Source organism: Anopheles maculipalpis, chromosome X (assembly GCF_943734695.1).
Source record: "Anopheles maculipalpis chromosome X, idAnoMacuDA_375_x, whole genome shotgun sequence".
In the NCBI taxonomy this organism is placed as follows: Eukaryota; Metazoa; Arthropoda; class Insecta; order Diptera; family Culicidae; genus Anopheles; species Anopheles maculipalpis.
In genome coordinates this window covers 5,383,683-5,399,622 of record NC_064870.1, presented here as the reverse complement: position 1 = coordinate 5,399,622, position 15,940 = coordinate 5,383,683, and the positions used below count along the sequence as shown (strand labels likewise).

The following is a 15,940-nucleotide window of genomic DNA, read 5'->3' as shown; positions in this document are numbered from 1 at the left end:
CCAGAGGGATTCGAATCACCAAGAATTTTAAACTCTTTTGGGAATTGTCATGATTCTAATCATTCCCAAGGGGTTAATATTCGCCAGAAGGATTCGAACCGCAAATAATGTTAAAATTCTTTTGAGATTCGAATCAATATAGTGTTTTAAAAACTGTTTTGGGGTTCGAATCCCAGCGAGTTGTGGTAGCTATTGCCAGTGGCGTAATGTCGTTATGAGACGTAAGATACGAGGCACTGCTCGGTCGTACGATGTTTGGTCGTGCGACCAAAACTATCATTTTATTAATCTTTCAAATCCCACACAAAATTTGAAATAATCGTACGAATGAGCATTGACATTGACCGGCCTAATCGTCATTAAAACGTTAAGTTAAATGTGCAAGTATGTAAAATATCTTCACATGATATCTTTAAGCAATCCGTCCCCCGTTAAACACTTTAGTTTTCAGATAGGGGCTACCTTTTGCCGTGTTATAACGACTCCCAAAAGAGTTGTCAGTTATTCAGCCCAAAAGAATAAAATCTTATTACGGAGTGAGTAAGAGTGAACTAGTTCCTTGCAGAGAGTTGTTATTCTATTGTGGAGGTGTTATTTCCAATCTAAAGAAATTTTTCATTTGTTGTTATTCACTCTTCAATTATTAGGACGCATTCTTTTTGGATTATTCTCACTTCGGGTCGACTAATGACTTACTCATTCATTGTTTTAGTTTTATACTCACTCACTCAGTCACTTAATGTGCGAATTAATAGCATGATATCTTCGAAGTGTAGGGGCATAGGGTGCAAGCAAAGTGTTTCATCTCATGGTATTATTTCGCACACAGTGAGTGAGTATAATTCGAAGTTAATGTAGTGCAAAGAGTAAGTGGCTGACTCAAGTCTTTATCCACTCTTCTTTTTTAATTAAAATCATTAACAAGAGTCAATTTTCTCATCTCTACATCGAAGTGACAGACGATGACACAATCAAGTGTCGCCGGTAGTTTAATGTTATTTATCGTTTGTTTTGTTGTTTTCTTTCCACCACCGATTGTAGGTTGTGCAGAAGCTGTATCATAGTTTTGCAGAAAAACAACGTCAGCGAGAGAATTTACTGAAATGTCACGCCGCAGCATGGTCGAATATTGAATGTCAAAAGGCAGAAGACATCACCAAGGCACCATTGTCTACCAGTAATCACGATCCCAAACCGAGTCCGTCGTAATCTAGCTCCGCCGAAATCCTGCCCCATTATGTCTCGTGTGGTGCACGTCCTGCGGGCCGGAAAGCTGCCATACCAACGAGCACTGAAGCTGCAGCAAACGATTGCGACCCAGTTACTACAGCAGGCTAAACACCAAACACCATCACCCTATAGCAACGTGCTTATCCTAACCGAACACGATCCCGTCTACACCATAGGCATTCGGACCCAGGGCTATGACGCCAAGGAGGAAAGTCGTTTGGAAAACGACTTTGGAAAACTTTTCATGGACCAGGCCAGCTGGTGGCGTATCCCATACTCGATCTGAAACACTTTCAACCGAGCGTCCGCTGGTACGTTTGTCACCTCGAGCGGACCATCATCGAGCTGTGCGGGCGTTACGGTTTGCGGGCACAATCGACCGCCGATACGGGTGTCTGGATCGAAAACCGAAAGATCTGTGCGATGGGTATCCATGCGAGCCGGTACATTACGACGCACGGGTTAGCGCTTAATTGTAACATCGATCTGAGCTGGTTCCGGCACATCGTACCGTGCGGGTTGGTTGGGAAATCAGTTACATCACTGGCGGGGGAACTGAACCAACCGGAGCTCGGTGTTGTCGGTGTTACGGAAGCATTTCTTGACTGTTTCCGGCAATCGTTCGAGTGCGATTTGGTACCGTTGGATGTCGAGCGCCGAATGGAGCTGATGGGTGTAATTTAGGACACATGGTTAGGAGCCACCACATGACTCGGGATACCTTTGATTTTCTCATTTTAAATTCTATTAACTTTTTTTCTATTTACTGTTACGCGTGTTGAACGGCGAGGCCGTAAAACTTTGAATTCTATGAACTATTATTTAACATTTAAGGTATGTTTTTGTTCTAAATAATAAGTTGGTGGGATGGTTGGGAAATCAGTTACATCACTTGTGGGGGACGTTCGAGTGCGATTTGGTACCGTTGGGTGATGAGAGCCGAATGGAGCTGATGGGAGGAATTTAGGACACACATGGTTGGGAGTTATCACATGACTCAGGATTTCTTTGATTCTCTTTAAATTCTATTAACTTTTTTCTATTTACTGTTCAACGGTCAGGCCGTATAATTTGGACTCTAAAAACTATGTATAGTACTTAAGCTGTGGTTTTGTTCCAAATAATAATAATAAACTTAAATGCTGGTTGAAAAGACTGGCCAAAGCGATGGGACTTTGATGTATCTATTAAACTTAAATCGAGAGGCGTTGCCGGTCAGGGGGACTGACTATCTATGTGGTATCAACAGGTTTAGTAAGCTATCTATTGGCCAGAGTGACCTAGTAAGTCTTAAAATCAAGAGTAAGCTGAAAACAACAGACTGGTACGCCTTTTACCATTGTATTTTGACCATTTCTTTGTTGAATGTAAGTTACAAAATTCCGTTGCAAAAATTCAAAACCGTTATTTTGTTATTTTGTAATCCTAATTTTACAACGGCTCGATTTTTCCCGACCTTTGCAAACTGTGCTCCAAAATTGTACTTTTCTCTGTTCGGTTTTTTTTTGTTGTGCTATTGTTCAATTTTTACAACAAATTTACATTGAATTTACAGCATGATTGCCAGCAAATGTTGGATATTGACAACCGTTCATTCAATATGGTCAACCAACGAAATTTGCGTTTTCGAGCAGTGATAATATCGAGCCCCGAACACTACTCGAATGGCATCAGTTCGAGTTAGCGCAATTGATTATATCTTCGGCCGTTTGTATACCTTCCTTCTGAGGTTCGTAGAGCTATAGCTGAATCACGATATCAAAACAATTAAACACCCTTTCCCAGCGGTCATCTGTCACACGGCGCATTGTCAATGCATATAAACAGCGATTTCATATTGTGTCAATTAATTATTTATCTTTGCATCATCCAGTAGAAAAGCTTATACAATCAGGAACATAAAATTATGGTGAGTTTTCTTGTTCCATTAGCGAAAAAAAAAAACGATGCAAAAATAACAAAGCTAGCAACTCGATCCTATAACAAAATCCGCTTTGTTGACAGATTTACCACTGCACCGTGTAAACGGTCCATATTTCAACATTCAATGCAGAAAACTGACAGAAGTGACAGTTTCCGGGACAGTTCGGCCTTTTTAGTTGCAGTGACGCTCTTCGTTTGGATGTACAAATTGGAATCTCAACGCTTTTTTGTGACGCCATACATAACAGCTAAACAGGTTAGTGAAAAGTCTCTTCTAATGCTCAATTACACAGCGCCTTTGCTAATGTAGGTGATTCTATTTGTAGTGTGGGAAAAAGAACTCCACCGGGCCATACATAGACACACTTGGTAGAGAAAAAAAGGCTTGAAAAATGTCGAAAAGAGTATTGCCGCTTCAGGAATGCTGTGAGCCAACAAACGACGGTCCGAAAAAGTCAACTGCGGACAAAGCACCGGAAGAAGGCGCAACGGAGGGAGCTGGGAAACGCTTCCGTAGAGATTCAGTATTCCCGTCGGTTGAAACTCCCGTGATGCAAAGCATCCCTGTCGAAGACGCACCGATTAGAGGTGCAACGAAACAGCGCTTCCGTAGAGATTCAGTATTCCCGTCGGATGAAGCTCCCGTAATGCAAAGCATCCCTGTCGAAGACGCACCAATGGGAGGTGCACCGAAACAGCGCTTCCGTAGAGATTCAGTATTCCCGTCGGATGAAGCTCCCGTGATGCAAAGCATCCCTGTCGAAGACGCACCGGTGGGAGGTGCAGCGAAACAGCGCGTTCGAGAAGATTCCGCCTTCCCGTCGGATGAAGCTCTCGTGATGCAAAGCATCCCTGTCAAAGACGCACCGATGGGAGGTGTACCGAAACAGCGCTTCCGTAGAGATTCAGTATTCCCGTCGGATGAAGCTCCCGTGATGCAAAGCATCCCTGTCAAAGACGCACCGATGGGAGGTGTACCGAAACAGCGCTTCCGTAGAGATTCAGTATTCCCGTTGGATGAAGCTCCCGTAATGCAAAGCATCCCTGTCGAAGACGCACCGGTGGGAGGTGCAGCGAAACAGCGCTTTCGAGAAGATTCCGTCTTCCCGTCGGATGAAACTCTCGTGATGCAAAGCATCCCTGTCGAAAACGCACCGGTGGGAGGTGCACCGAAACAGCGCTTGCGACAAGATTCGGTGTTTCCTTCGACTGATACCACCTACTCCAACGTGCCATATCTTCCTTACGTACAGTATACGGGAAAGATTGAGTATTATACGAATCTGACAGAAATAGCGTGCCGGAGCAATGAACTGATGCGACAAATTACGAGACAACTACAGGAGACCGAAAATGACATTCCGTTAGCGTTTGACATGGAATGGCCATTAACTTACAAATCCGGTTCGGACCGAACGGCTCTTATACAGCTGTGTTTACAGACAGACTGTTGCATATTATTTCAAGTTTCTACGCTTCGACGGTTGCCGGTCGCACTAACACATCTGCTGTATCACCCACGGGTGGTGCTGCACGGCGTGAACATTAAGAATGATTTCCGCAAGCTTCAACGCGATTATCCAGAGTTTAAAGCCGAAATGGTATTGCAGCGGTGCGTTGACCTTGGAGAGTGGTACAACAGACTTTACAATGTTACCGGGCTATGGAGTTTGGCTCAGCTTACAGAGCTGTGTCTAGGACTTCGCTTGAATAAGAGCACGGAGGTGCGAATCAGTCGATGGGACATTTCCCCATTGTCAGAAGAACAGAAGTTGTACGCAGCCATCGATGTTTATGTAAGTATTTTTGTATCTTTTTTGTTTTCTTTTTTCTTTTATTATCACTGGATCCGTAGTTTCTATCACATAGCCCATTTGTGGCCGAATGCGCCGTGCAATAAAGTGTTGCGAGTATGGAGTAAGAGTGAGTGAGTAATTTAAATCTTACCAATGAATGATTTAAAAAAACTCACAAATAGTTCCAACAACCGTTTTGGGATTCGGATCGCAAAGAGTGTTTAAACTCTTTTGGGAATCGCTATTATCTAACACATTCCCAAAGAGTTAACATTCGCCAGAGGGATTCGAATCACCAAGAATTTTAAACTCTTTTGGGAATTGTCATGATTCTAATCATTCCCAAGGGGTTAATATTCGCCAGAAGGATTCGAACCGCAAATAATGTTAAAATTCTTTTGAGATTCGAATCAATATAGTGTTTTAAAAACTGTTTTGGGGTTCGAATCCCAGCGAGTTGTGGTAGCTATTGCCAGTGGCGTAATGTCGTTATGAGACGTAAGATACGAGGCACTGCTCGGTCGTACGATGTTTGGTCGTGCGACCAAAACTATCATTTTATTAATCTTTCAAATCCCACACAAAATTTGAAATAATCGTACGAATGAGCATTGACATTGACCGGCCTAATCGTCATTAAAACGTTAAGTTAAATGTGCAAGTATGTAAAATATCTTCACATGATATCTTTAAGCAATCCGTCCCCCGTTAAACACTTTAGTTTTCAGATAGGGGCTACCTTTTGCCGTGTTATAACGACTCCCAAAAGAGTTGTCAGTTATTCAGCCCAAAAGAATAAAATCTTATTACGGAGTGAGTAAGAGTGAACTAGTTCCTTGCAGAGAGTTGTTATTCTATTGTGGAGGTGTTATTTCCAATCTAAAGAAATTTTTCATTTGTTGTTATTCACTCTTCAATTATTAGGACGCATTCTTTTTGGATTATTCTCACTTCGGGTCGACTAATGACTTACTCATTCATTGTTTTAGTTTTATACTCACTCACTCAGTCACTTAATGTGCGAATTAATAGCATGATATCTTCGAAGTGTAGGGGCATAGGGTGTATGCAAAGTGTTTCATCTCATGGTATTATTTCGCACACAGTGAGTGAGTATAATTCGAAGTTAATGTAGTGCAAAGAGTAAGTGGCTGACTCAAGTCTTTATCCACTCTTCTTTTTTAATTAAAATCATTAACAAGAGTCAATTTTCTCATCTCTACATCGAAGTGACAGACGATGACACAATCAAGTGTCGCCGGTAGTTTAATGTTATTTATCGTTTGTTTTGTTGTTTTCTTTCCACCACCGATTGTAGGTTGTGCAGAAGCTGTATCATAGTTTTGCAGAAAAACAACGTCAGCGAGAGAATTTACTGAAATGTCACGCCGCAGCATGGTCGAATATTGAATGTCAAAAGGCAGAAGACATCACCAAGGCACCATTGTCTACCAGTAATCACGATCCCAAACCGAGTCCGTCGTAATCTAGCTCCGCCGAAATCCTGCCCCATTATGTCTCGTGTGGTGCACGTCCTGCGGGCCGGAAAGCTGCCATACCAACGAGCACTGAAGCTGCAGCAAACGATTGCGACCCAGTTACTACAGCAGGCTAAACACCAAACACCATCACCCTATAGCAACGTGCTTATCCTAACCGAACACGATCCCGTCTACACCATAGGCATTCGGACCCAGGGCTATGACGCCAAGGAGGAAAGTCGTTTGCGTGCACTCGGAGCCGATTTTGTCCGTACAAACCGGGGCGGATTGATAACTTTTCATGGACCAGGCCAGCTGGTGGCGTATCCCATACTCGATCTGAAACACTTTCAACCGAGCGTCCGCTGGTACGTTTGTCACCTCGAGCGGACCATCATCGAGCTGTGCGGGCGTTACGGTTTGCGGGCACAATCGACCGCCGATACGGGTGTCTGGATCGAAAACCGAAAGATCTGTGCGATGGGTATCCATGCGAGCCGGTACATTACGACGCACGGGTTAGCGCTTAATTGTAACATCGATCTGAGCTGGTTCCGGCACATCGTACCGTGCGGGTTGGTTGGGAAATCAGTTACATCACTGGCGGGGGAACTGAACCAACCGGAGCTCGGTGTTGTCGGTGTTACGGAAGCATTTCTTGACTGTTTCCGGCAATCGTTCGAGTGCGATTTGGTACCGTTGGATGTCGAGCGCCGAATGGAGCTGATGGGTGTAATTTAGGACACATGGTTAGGAGCCACCACATGACTCGGGATTTCTTTGATTTTCTCTTTTTAAATTCTATTAACTTTTTTTCTATTTACTGTTACGCGTGTTGAACGGCCAGGCCGTAAAACTTTGAATTCTATGAACTATTATTTAACATTTAAGGTATGTTTTTGTTCTAAAAAATAAGTCGGTGGGATGGTTAGGAAATCAGTTACATCACTTGCGGGGGACGTTCGTGTGCGATTTGGTACCGTTGGGTGATGAGAGCCGAATGGAGCTGATGGGCGGAATTTAGGACACACATGGTTGGGAGTTATCACATGACTCAGGATTTCTTTGATTCTCTTTAAATTCTATTAATATTTTTCTATTTACTGTTGAACGGTCAGGCCGTATAATTTGGACTCTAAAAACTATGTATAGTACTTAAGCTGTGGTTTTGTTCCAAATAATAATAATAAACTTAAATGCTGGTTGAAAAGACTGGCCAAAGCGATGGGACTTTGATGTATCTATTAAACTTAAATCGAGAGGCGTTGCCGGTCAGGGGGACTGACTATCTATGTGGTATCAACAGGTTTAGTAAGCTATCTATTGGCCAGAGTGACCTAGTAAGTCTTAAAATCAAGAGTAAGCTGAAAACAACAGACTGGTACGCCTTTTACCATTGTATTTTGACCATTTCTTTGTTGAATGTAAGTTACAAAATTCCGTTGCAAAAATTCAAAACCGTTATTTTGTTATTTTGTAATCCTAATTTTACAACGGCTCGATTTTTCCCGACCTTTGCAAACTGTGCTCCAAAATTGTACTTTTCTCTGTTCGGTTTTTTTTTGTTGTGCTATTGTTCAATTTTTACAACAAATTTACATTGAATTTACAGCATGATTGCCAGCAAATGTTGGATATTGACAACCGTTCATTCAATATGGTCAACCAACGAAATTTGCGTTTTCGAGCAGTGATAATATCGAGCCCCGAACACTACTCGAATGGCATCAGTTCGAGTTAGCGCAATTGATTATATCTTCGGCCGTTTGTATACCTTCCTTCTGAGGTTCGTAGAGCTATAGCTGAATCACGATATCAAAACAATTAAACACCCTTTCCCAGCGGTCATCTGTCACACGGCGCATTGTCAATGCATATAAACAGCGATTTCATATTGTGTCAATTAATTATTTATCTTTGCATCATCCAGTAGAAAAGCTTATACAATCAGGAACATAAAATTATGGTGAGTTTTCTTGTTCCATTAGCGAAAAAAAAAAAAACGATGCAAAAATAACAAAGCTAGCAACTCGATCCTATAACAAAATCCGCTTTGTTGACAGATTTACCACTGCACCGTGTAAACGGTCCATATTTCAACATTCAATGCAGAAAACTGACAGAAGTGACAGTTTTCGGGACAGTTCGGCCTTTTTAGTTGCAGTGACGCTCTTCGTTTGGATGTACAAATTGGAATCTCAACGCTTTTTTGTGACGCCATACATAACAGCTAAACAGGTTAGTGAAAAGTCTCTTCTAATGCTCAATTACACAGCGCCTTTGCTAATGTAGGTGATTCTATTTGTAGTGTGGGAAAAAGAACTCCACCGGGCCATACATAGACACACTTGGTAGAGAAAAAAAAGGCTTGAAAAATGTCGAAAAGAGTATTGCCGCTTCAGGAATGCTGTGAGCCAACAAACGACGGTCCGAAAAAGTCAACTGCGGACAAAGCACCGGAAGAAGGCGCAACGGAGGGAGCTGGGAAACGCTTCCGTAGAGATTCAGTATTCCCGTCGGTTGAAACTCCCGTGATGCAAAGCATCCCTGTCGAAGACGCACCGATTAGAGGTGCAACGAAACAGCGCTTCCGTAGAGATTCAGTATTCCCGTCGGATGAAGCTCCCGTAATGCAAAGCATCCCTGTCGAAGACGCACCAATGGGAGGTGCACCGAAACAGCGCTTCCGTAGAGATTCAGTATTCCCGTCGGATGAAGCTCCCGTGATGCAAAGCATCCCTGTCAAAGACGCACCGATGGGAGGTGTACCGAAACAGCGCTTCCGTAGAGATTCAGTATTCCCGTCGGATGAATCTCCCGTAATGCAAAGCATCCCTGTCGAAGACGCACCAATGGGAGGTGCACCGAAACAGCGCTTCCGTAGAGATTCAGTATTCCCGTCGGTTGAAACTCCCGTGATGCAAAGCATCCCTGTCGAAGACGCACCAATGGGAGGTGCACCGAAACAGCGCTTCCGTAGAGATTCAGTATTCCCGTCGGATGAAGCTCCCGTGATGCAAAGCATCCCTGTCAAAGACGCACCGATGGGAGGTGTACCGAAACAGCGCTTCCGTAGAGATTCAGTATTCCCGTCGGATAAATCTCCCGTAATGCAAAGCATCCCTGTCGAAGACGCACCGGTGGGAGGTGCAGCGAAACAGCGCGTTCGAGAAGATTCCGCCTTCCCGTCGGATGAAGCTCTCGTGATGCAAAGCATCCCTGTCAAAGACGCACCGATGGGAGGTGCACCGAAACAGCGCTTCCGTAGAGATTCAGTATTCCCGTCGGATGAAGCTCCCGTGATGCAAAGCATCCCTGTCAAAGACGCACCGATGGGAGGTGTACCGAAACAGCGCTTCCGTAGAGATTCAGTATTCCCGTTGGATGAATCTCCCGTAATGCAAAGCATCCCTGTCGAAGACGCACCGGTGGGAGGTGCAGCGAAACAGCGCGTTCGAGAAGATTCCGTCTTCCCGTCGGATGAAACTCTCGTGATGCAAAGCATCCCTGTCGAAGACGCACCGGTGGGAGGTGCACCGAAACAGCGCTTGCGACAAGATTCGGTGTTTCCTTCGACTGATACCACCTACTCCAACGTGCCATATCTTCCTTACGTACAGTATACGGGAAAGATTGAGTATTATACGAATCTGACAGAAATAGCGTGCCGGAGCAATGAACTGATGCGACAAATTACGAGACAACTACAGGAGACCGAAAATGACATTCCGTTAGCGTTTGACATGGAATGGCCATTAACTTACAAATCCGGTTCGGACCGAACGGCTCTTATACAGCTGTGTTTACAGACAGACTGTTGCATATTATTTCAAGTTTCTACGCTTCGACGGTTGCCGGTCGCACTAACACATCTGCTGTATCACCCACGGGTGGTGCTGCACGGCGTGAACATTAAGAATGATTTCCGCAAGCTTCAACGCGATTATCCAGAGTTTAAAGCCGAAATGGTATTGCAGCGGTGCGTTGACCTTGGAGAGTGGTACAACAGACTTTACAATGTTACCGGGCTATGGAGTTTGGCTCAGCTTACAGAGCTGTGTCTAGGACTTCGCTTGAATAAGAGCACGGAGGTGCGAATCAGTCGATGGGACATTTCCCCATTGTCAGAAGAACAGAAGTTGTACGCAGCCATCGATGTTTATGTAAGTATTTTTGTATCTTTTTTGTTTTCTTTTTTCTTTTATTATCACTGGATCCGTAGTTTCTATCACATAGCCCATTTGTGGCCGAATGCGCCGTGCAATAAAGTGTTGCGAGTATGGAGTAAGAGTGAGTGAGTAATTTAAATCTTACCAATGAATGATTTAAAAAAACTCACAAATAGTTCCAACAACCGTTTTGGGATTCGGATCGCAAAGAGTGTTTAAACTCTTTTGGGAATCGCTATTATCTAACACATTCCCAAAGAGTTAACATTCGCCAGAGGGATTCGAATCACCAAGAATTTTAAACTCTTTTGGGAATTGTCATGATTCTAATCATTCCCAAGGGGTTAATATTCGCCAGAAGGATTCGAACCGCAAATAATGTTAAAATTCTTTTGAGATTCGAATCAATATAGTGTTTTAAAAACTGTTTTGGGGTTCGAATCCCAGCGAGTTGTGGTAGCTATTGCCAGTGGCGTAATGTCGTTATGAGACGTAAGATACGAGGCACTGCTCGGTCGTACGATGTTTGGTCGTGCGACCAAAACTATCATTTTATTAATCTTTCAAATCCCACACAAAATTTGAAATAATCGTACGAATGAGCATTGACATTGACCGGCCTAATCGTCATTAAAACGTTAAGTTAAATGTGCAAGTATGTAAAATATCTTCACATGATATCTTTAAGCAATCCGTCCCCCGTTAAACACTTTAGTTTTCAGATAGGGGCTACCTTTTGCCGTGTTATAACGACTCCCAAAAGAGTTGTCAGTTATTCAGCCCAAAAGAATAAAATCTTATTACGGAGTGAGTAAGAGTGAACTAGTTCCTTGCAGAGAGTTGTTATTCTATTGTGGAGGTGTTATTTCCAATCTAAAGAAATTTTTCATTTGTTGTTATTCACTCTTCAATTATTAGGACGCATTCTTTTTGGATTATTCTCACTTCGGGTCGACTAATGACTTACTCATTCATTGTTTTAGTTTTATACTCACTCACTCAGTCACTTAATGTGCGAATTAATAGCATGATATCTTCGAAGTGTAGGGGCATAGGGTGCAAGCAAAGTGTTTCATCTCATGGTATTATTTCGCACACAGTGAGTGAGTATAATTCGAAGTTAATGTAGTGCAAAGAGTAAGTGGCTGACTCAAGTCTTTATCCACTCTTCTTTTTTAATTAAAATCATTAACAAGAGTCAATTTTCTCATCTCTACATCGAAGTGACAGACGATGACACAATCAAGTGTCGCCGGTAGTTTAATGTTATTTATCGTTTGTTTTGTTGTTTTCTTTCCACCACCGATTGTAGGTTGTGCAGAAGCTGTATCATAGTTTTGCAGAAAAACAACGTCAGCGAGAGAATTTACTGAAATGTCACGCCGCAGCATGGTCGAATATTGAATGTCAAAAGGCAGAAGACATCACCAAGGCACCATTGTCTACCAGTAATCACGATCCCAAACCGAGTCCGTCGTAATCTAGCTCCGCCGAAATCCTGCCCCATTATGTCTCGTGTGGTGCACGTCCTGCGGGCCGGAAAGCTGCCATACCAACGAGCACTGAAGCTGCAGCAAACGATTGCGACCCAGTTACTACAGCAGGCTAAACACCAAACACCATCACCCTATAGCAACGTGCTTATCCTAACCGAACACGATCCCGTCTACACCATAGGCATTCGGACCCAGGGCTATGACGCCAAGGAGGAAAGTCGTTTGGAAAACGACTTTGGAAAACTTTTCATGGACCAGGCCAGCTGGTGGCGTATCCCATACTCGATCTGAAACACTTTCAACCGAGCGTCCGCTGGTACGTTTGTCACCTCGAGCGGACCATCATCGAGCTGTGCGGGCGTTACGGTTTGCGGGCACAATCGACCGCCGATACGGGTGTCTGGATCGAAAACCGAAAGATCTGTGCGATGGGTATCCATGCGAGCCGGTACATTACGACGCACGGGTTAGCGCTTAATTGTAACATCGATCTGAGCTGGTTCCGGCACATCGTACCGTGCGGGTTGGTTGGGAAATCAGTTACATCACTGGCGGGGGAACTGAACCAACCGGAGCTCGGTGTTGTCGGTGTTACGGAAGCATTTCTTGACTGTTTCCGGCAATCGTTCGAGTGCGATTTGGTACCGTTGGATGTCGAGCGCCGAATGGAGCTGATGGGTGTAATTTAGGACACATGGTTAGGAGCCACCACATGACTCGGGATTTCTTTGATTTTCTCTTTTTAAATTCTATTAACTTTTTTTCTATTTACTGTTACGCGTGTTGAACGGCCAGGCCGTAAAACTTTGAATTCTATGAACTATTATTTAACATTTAAGGTATGTTTTTGTTCTAAATAATAAGTTGGTGGGATGGTTGGGAAATCAGTTACATCACTTGTGGGGGACGTTCGAGTGCGATTTGGTACCGTTGGGTGATGAGAGCCGAATGGAGCTGATGGGAGGAATTTAGGACACACATGGTTGGGAGTTATCACATGACTCAGGATTTCTTTGATTCTCTTTAAATTCTATTAACTTTTTTCTATTTACTGTTCAACGGTCAGGCCGTATAATTTGGACTCTAAAAACTATGTATAGTACTTAAGCTGTGGTTTTGTTCCAAATAATAATAATAAACTTAAATGCTGGTTGAAAAAGACTGGCCAAAGCGATGTATCTATTAAACTTAAATCGAGAGGCGTTGCCAGTCAGGAGGACTGACTATCTATATGGTATCGACAGGTTTAGTAAGCTATCTGTTGGCCAGAGTGACCTAGTAAGTCTTAAAATCAAGAGTAAGCTGAAAACAACAGACTGGTACGTCTTTTACCATTGTATTTTGACCATTTCTTTGTTGAATGTAAGTTACAAAATTCCGTTGCAAAAATTCAAAACCGTTATTTTGTTATTTTGTAATCCTAATTTTACAACGGCTCGATTTTTCCCGACCTTTGCAAACTGTGCTCCAAAATTGTACTTTTCTCTGTTCGTTTTTTTTTGTTGTGCTATTGTTCAATTTTTACAACAAATTTACATTGAATTTACTGCATGATTGCCAGCAAATGTTGGATATTGACAACCGTTCATTCAATATGGTCAACCAACGAAATTTGCGTTTTCGAGCAGTGATAATATCGAGCCCCGAACACTACTCGAATGGCATCAGTTCGAGTTAGCGCAATTGATTATATCTTCGGCCGTTTGTATACCTTCCTTATGTGGTTCGTGCGTTATTATATCTGGTTTAGCATGGTAAAAAGTGCATTGAAGGACAGTTTTCGACCATAACTTTAAATGCTTATGAATAAAGTTTTGCTGTAACATTTGCATCCAAATACGCCAAAAGAGCGTCTTGGAAACATTGCCCTCGCGAGCTTATTTACAACACAGTGATTCTACGCGTGTTTTTCTATGTGTGCGCGTGTGCGTCCTTAGTTTAGAACCGTGGTGATTTTGTGGATTGGTTGAACTAAATTTTAGCCCAGCCGTACTGTTTAGACCCTGCAGGTGTTAACCCAGTCAGGAATAAAGGATCATCCGGAGCGCCGGTAGGATCTGGCACGCCTGTAAGCGCCTAGTTTCCCATTGTTCCTTGCATGATGTCAAGCAAACCGAACAGCTGCTGCTGCTGGTGCTGCCGCATCTTGAGCGCTTACCTGCAGGTAAGTGGATATTTGCGTGGGTTTTTGCGGCACTGCCCGGGTGCGACATATTTAGTAATGCGTGTTTCGGGACCAGCTTCGCCCACCAACCACTGGCATGAACAAAGCGCCCACAATCCCCCGAGGCTTACAGAAAAGGAAAACGATGAAGTAATCGCTAAACACAATGACCGGGGGCGGGGGTTTCTGCTATTGCTATGTGTTTCAGACATCTTCGCAGGCCTAAAGGCAGAGAGAGAGAGAAAGATAGACCCCGGACGAAGACCAGAAGTATACAATCCGAACCGAATCTTGGAGCTGCTCTAGGACAGTTGTGTTTCATCCGAATCAATCAACCAAAAGGAGCATCTTCCTAAACGTGTAAAGCCGAACCTATTGCAGAAGCGTAATTGGACGGTAATCGTACATTCAACACGGCAATCAACTTGTGAAGCAAACCGATAAAAATGGTAAGTAAAGAAATCGCTTACAAAAGCGACAAACATACATATTGCTTTATTAACGGTAACACTTTTCGGTGGTGCCTATTTGTTTTGGCGCACCTAAAAAACCACCACAGTGTGTCCCCATTTTTATTTCGTTTCCTACAATCAATAGAAACCATATTTACACGTTAATGATCTGAATATATGAATAAGTATCGAACCGTAATCACAATTTTGGCTATTGGCCTTGGGTATGTGAAGTGGGGCAATCGGGCTGTTACGTTTTTAGCCTTGCTCCATTTGCAAAAGATTTGTACGACAGAACGGTATTACATTCTCCGGCCCGCATTTTCTATCGCAGTGTAATTAAATAAAAAAAGTGTACCCCAAGTTGTCCGTAAAAAATCATTCTGTTCTGTCCGTCAATTGGGGAGCCTAGTTTTGTTGTTGTTTGTTTCATGCTTTGCAGTGGTACTGCATCAGCATTCACTTTCATAGCGGATGTGAACCATCTGTGGATTTTTTAAATATCCTGTTTGGAATTTTCTTTAAGATGTAGTTATGATTGTTGGTGACCTTGTAGAAATTTTCTGATTATTTTTGTTTTTGCATGGTAATGCTTTTATCGTTCTCGTTTTTTTTCCTGTGGCTTCTCTTCTTCCTTTCTCTTCTTGTTATTGGCTTGACGACCTGTAAAGGTCATGCCGGCCATCGAAATGGCTTTTTCTTTTCTTTCTGCCGATAACCACGTAGTTGGTTAGTCAGACCACACTACGTGGGGACGATCCGGATGGGATTTGAACCTCCGAATCTAGTTTCTTGGCAGTAGAGGCCAACTAAGCAGGCTGCAGCGCTTGCAAAACCGTATAATGAGGCTTGTGTTAGGTTGTGGTCGACGTACATCGTCTGCTGTGATGCTGGATATCCTTCAATGGATGTCGGTTAAACAAAGGATAGTGTATCAAACTATGACATTTATACACAAGCTAGTAAAAGGCATGCTGCCTGGGTATTTGGGGAAAGAATAGTGCGTGGTTCAGACGTGCATCGATACTGTACACGCAGCGCCGATGCACCAAGAATACCACTAATGATTTCCCAGAGAGCTCTATCTCTCTATTCTTCAAAGGAATCCAAATGTACAATAGGATGCCAACGGAAATTAAAGATGCGAGCAACCTGTTCCAGTTTAGACGCGGATGTGCCGATTATGTAAAACAAACTGTGTAATGTGAGCTTTATGTCATTGGTGTATG

General features: G+C 43.2%; 4 protein-coding genes and 2 pseudogenes across 4 annotated transcripts in view; 4 read left to right on the top strand and 2 right to left on the bottom strand.

Annotated features, from left to right (window-relative positions):
• Nucleotides 1-15,940, bottom strand: part of LOC126568348 (vacuolar protein sorting-associated protein 16 homolog) — a 335,612-nt gene that overhangs the window by 28,201 nt on the left and 291,471 nt on the right. The gene's annotated exons all lie outside the window — the stretch shown is intronic.
• LOC126559745 (GATA zinc finger domain-containing protein 1-like) overlaps nt 1-15,940 on the bottom strand; it is a 357,373-nt gene that overhangs the window by 124,020 nt on the left and 217,413 nt on the right. The gene's annotated exons all lie outside the window — the stretch shown is intronic.
• Nucleotides 1-15,940, top strand: part of LOC126566766 (inositol polyphosphate-4-phosphatase type I A) — a 167,880-nt gene that overhangs the window by 124,422 nt on the left and 27,518 nt on the right. The gene's annotated exons all lie outside the window — the stretch shown is intronic.
• Nucleotides 1,238-1,914, top strand: LOC126560348 (putative lipoyltransferase 2, mitochondrial; annotated as a pseudogene).
• On the top strand, nt 6,464-7,171 carry LOC126560087 (putative lipoyltransferase 2, mitochondrial). Its single transcript, XM_050216252.1, has one exon. The coding sequence runs from the start codon at nt 6,464-6,466 to the stop codon at nt 7,169-7,171; it is 708 nt and encodes a 235-aa protein (XP_050072209.1).
• On the top strand, nt 12,108-12,784 carry LOC126560318 (putative lipoyltransferase 2, mitochondrial; annotated as a pseudogene).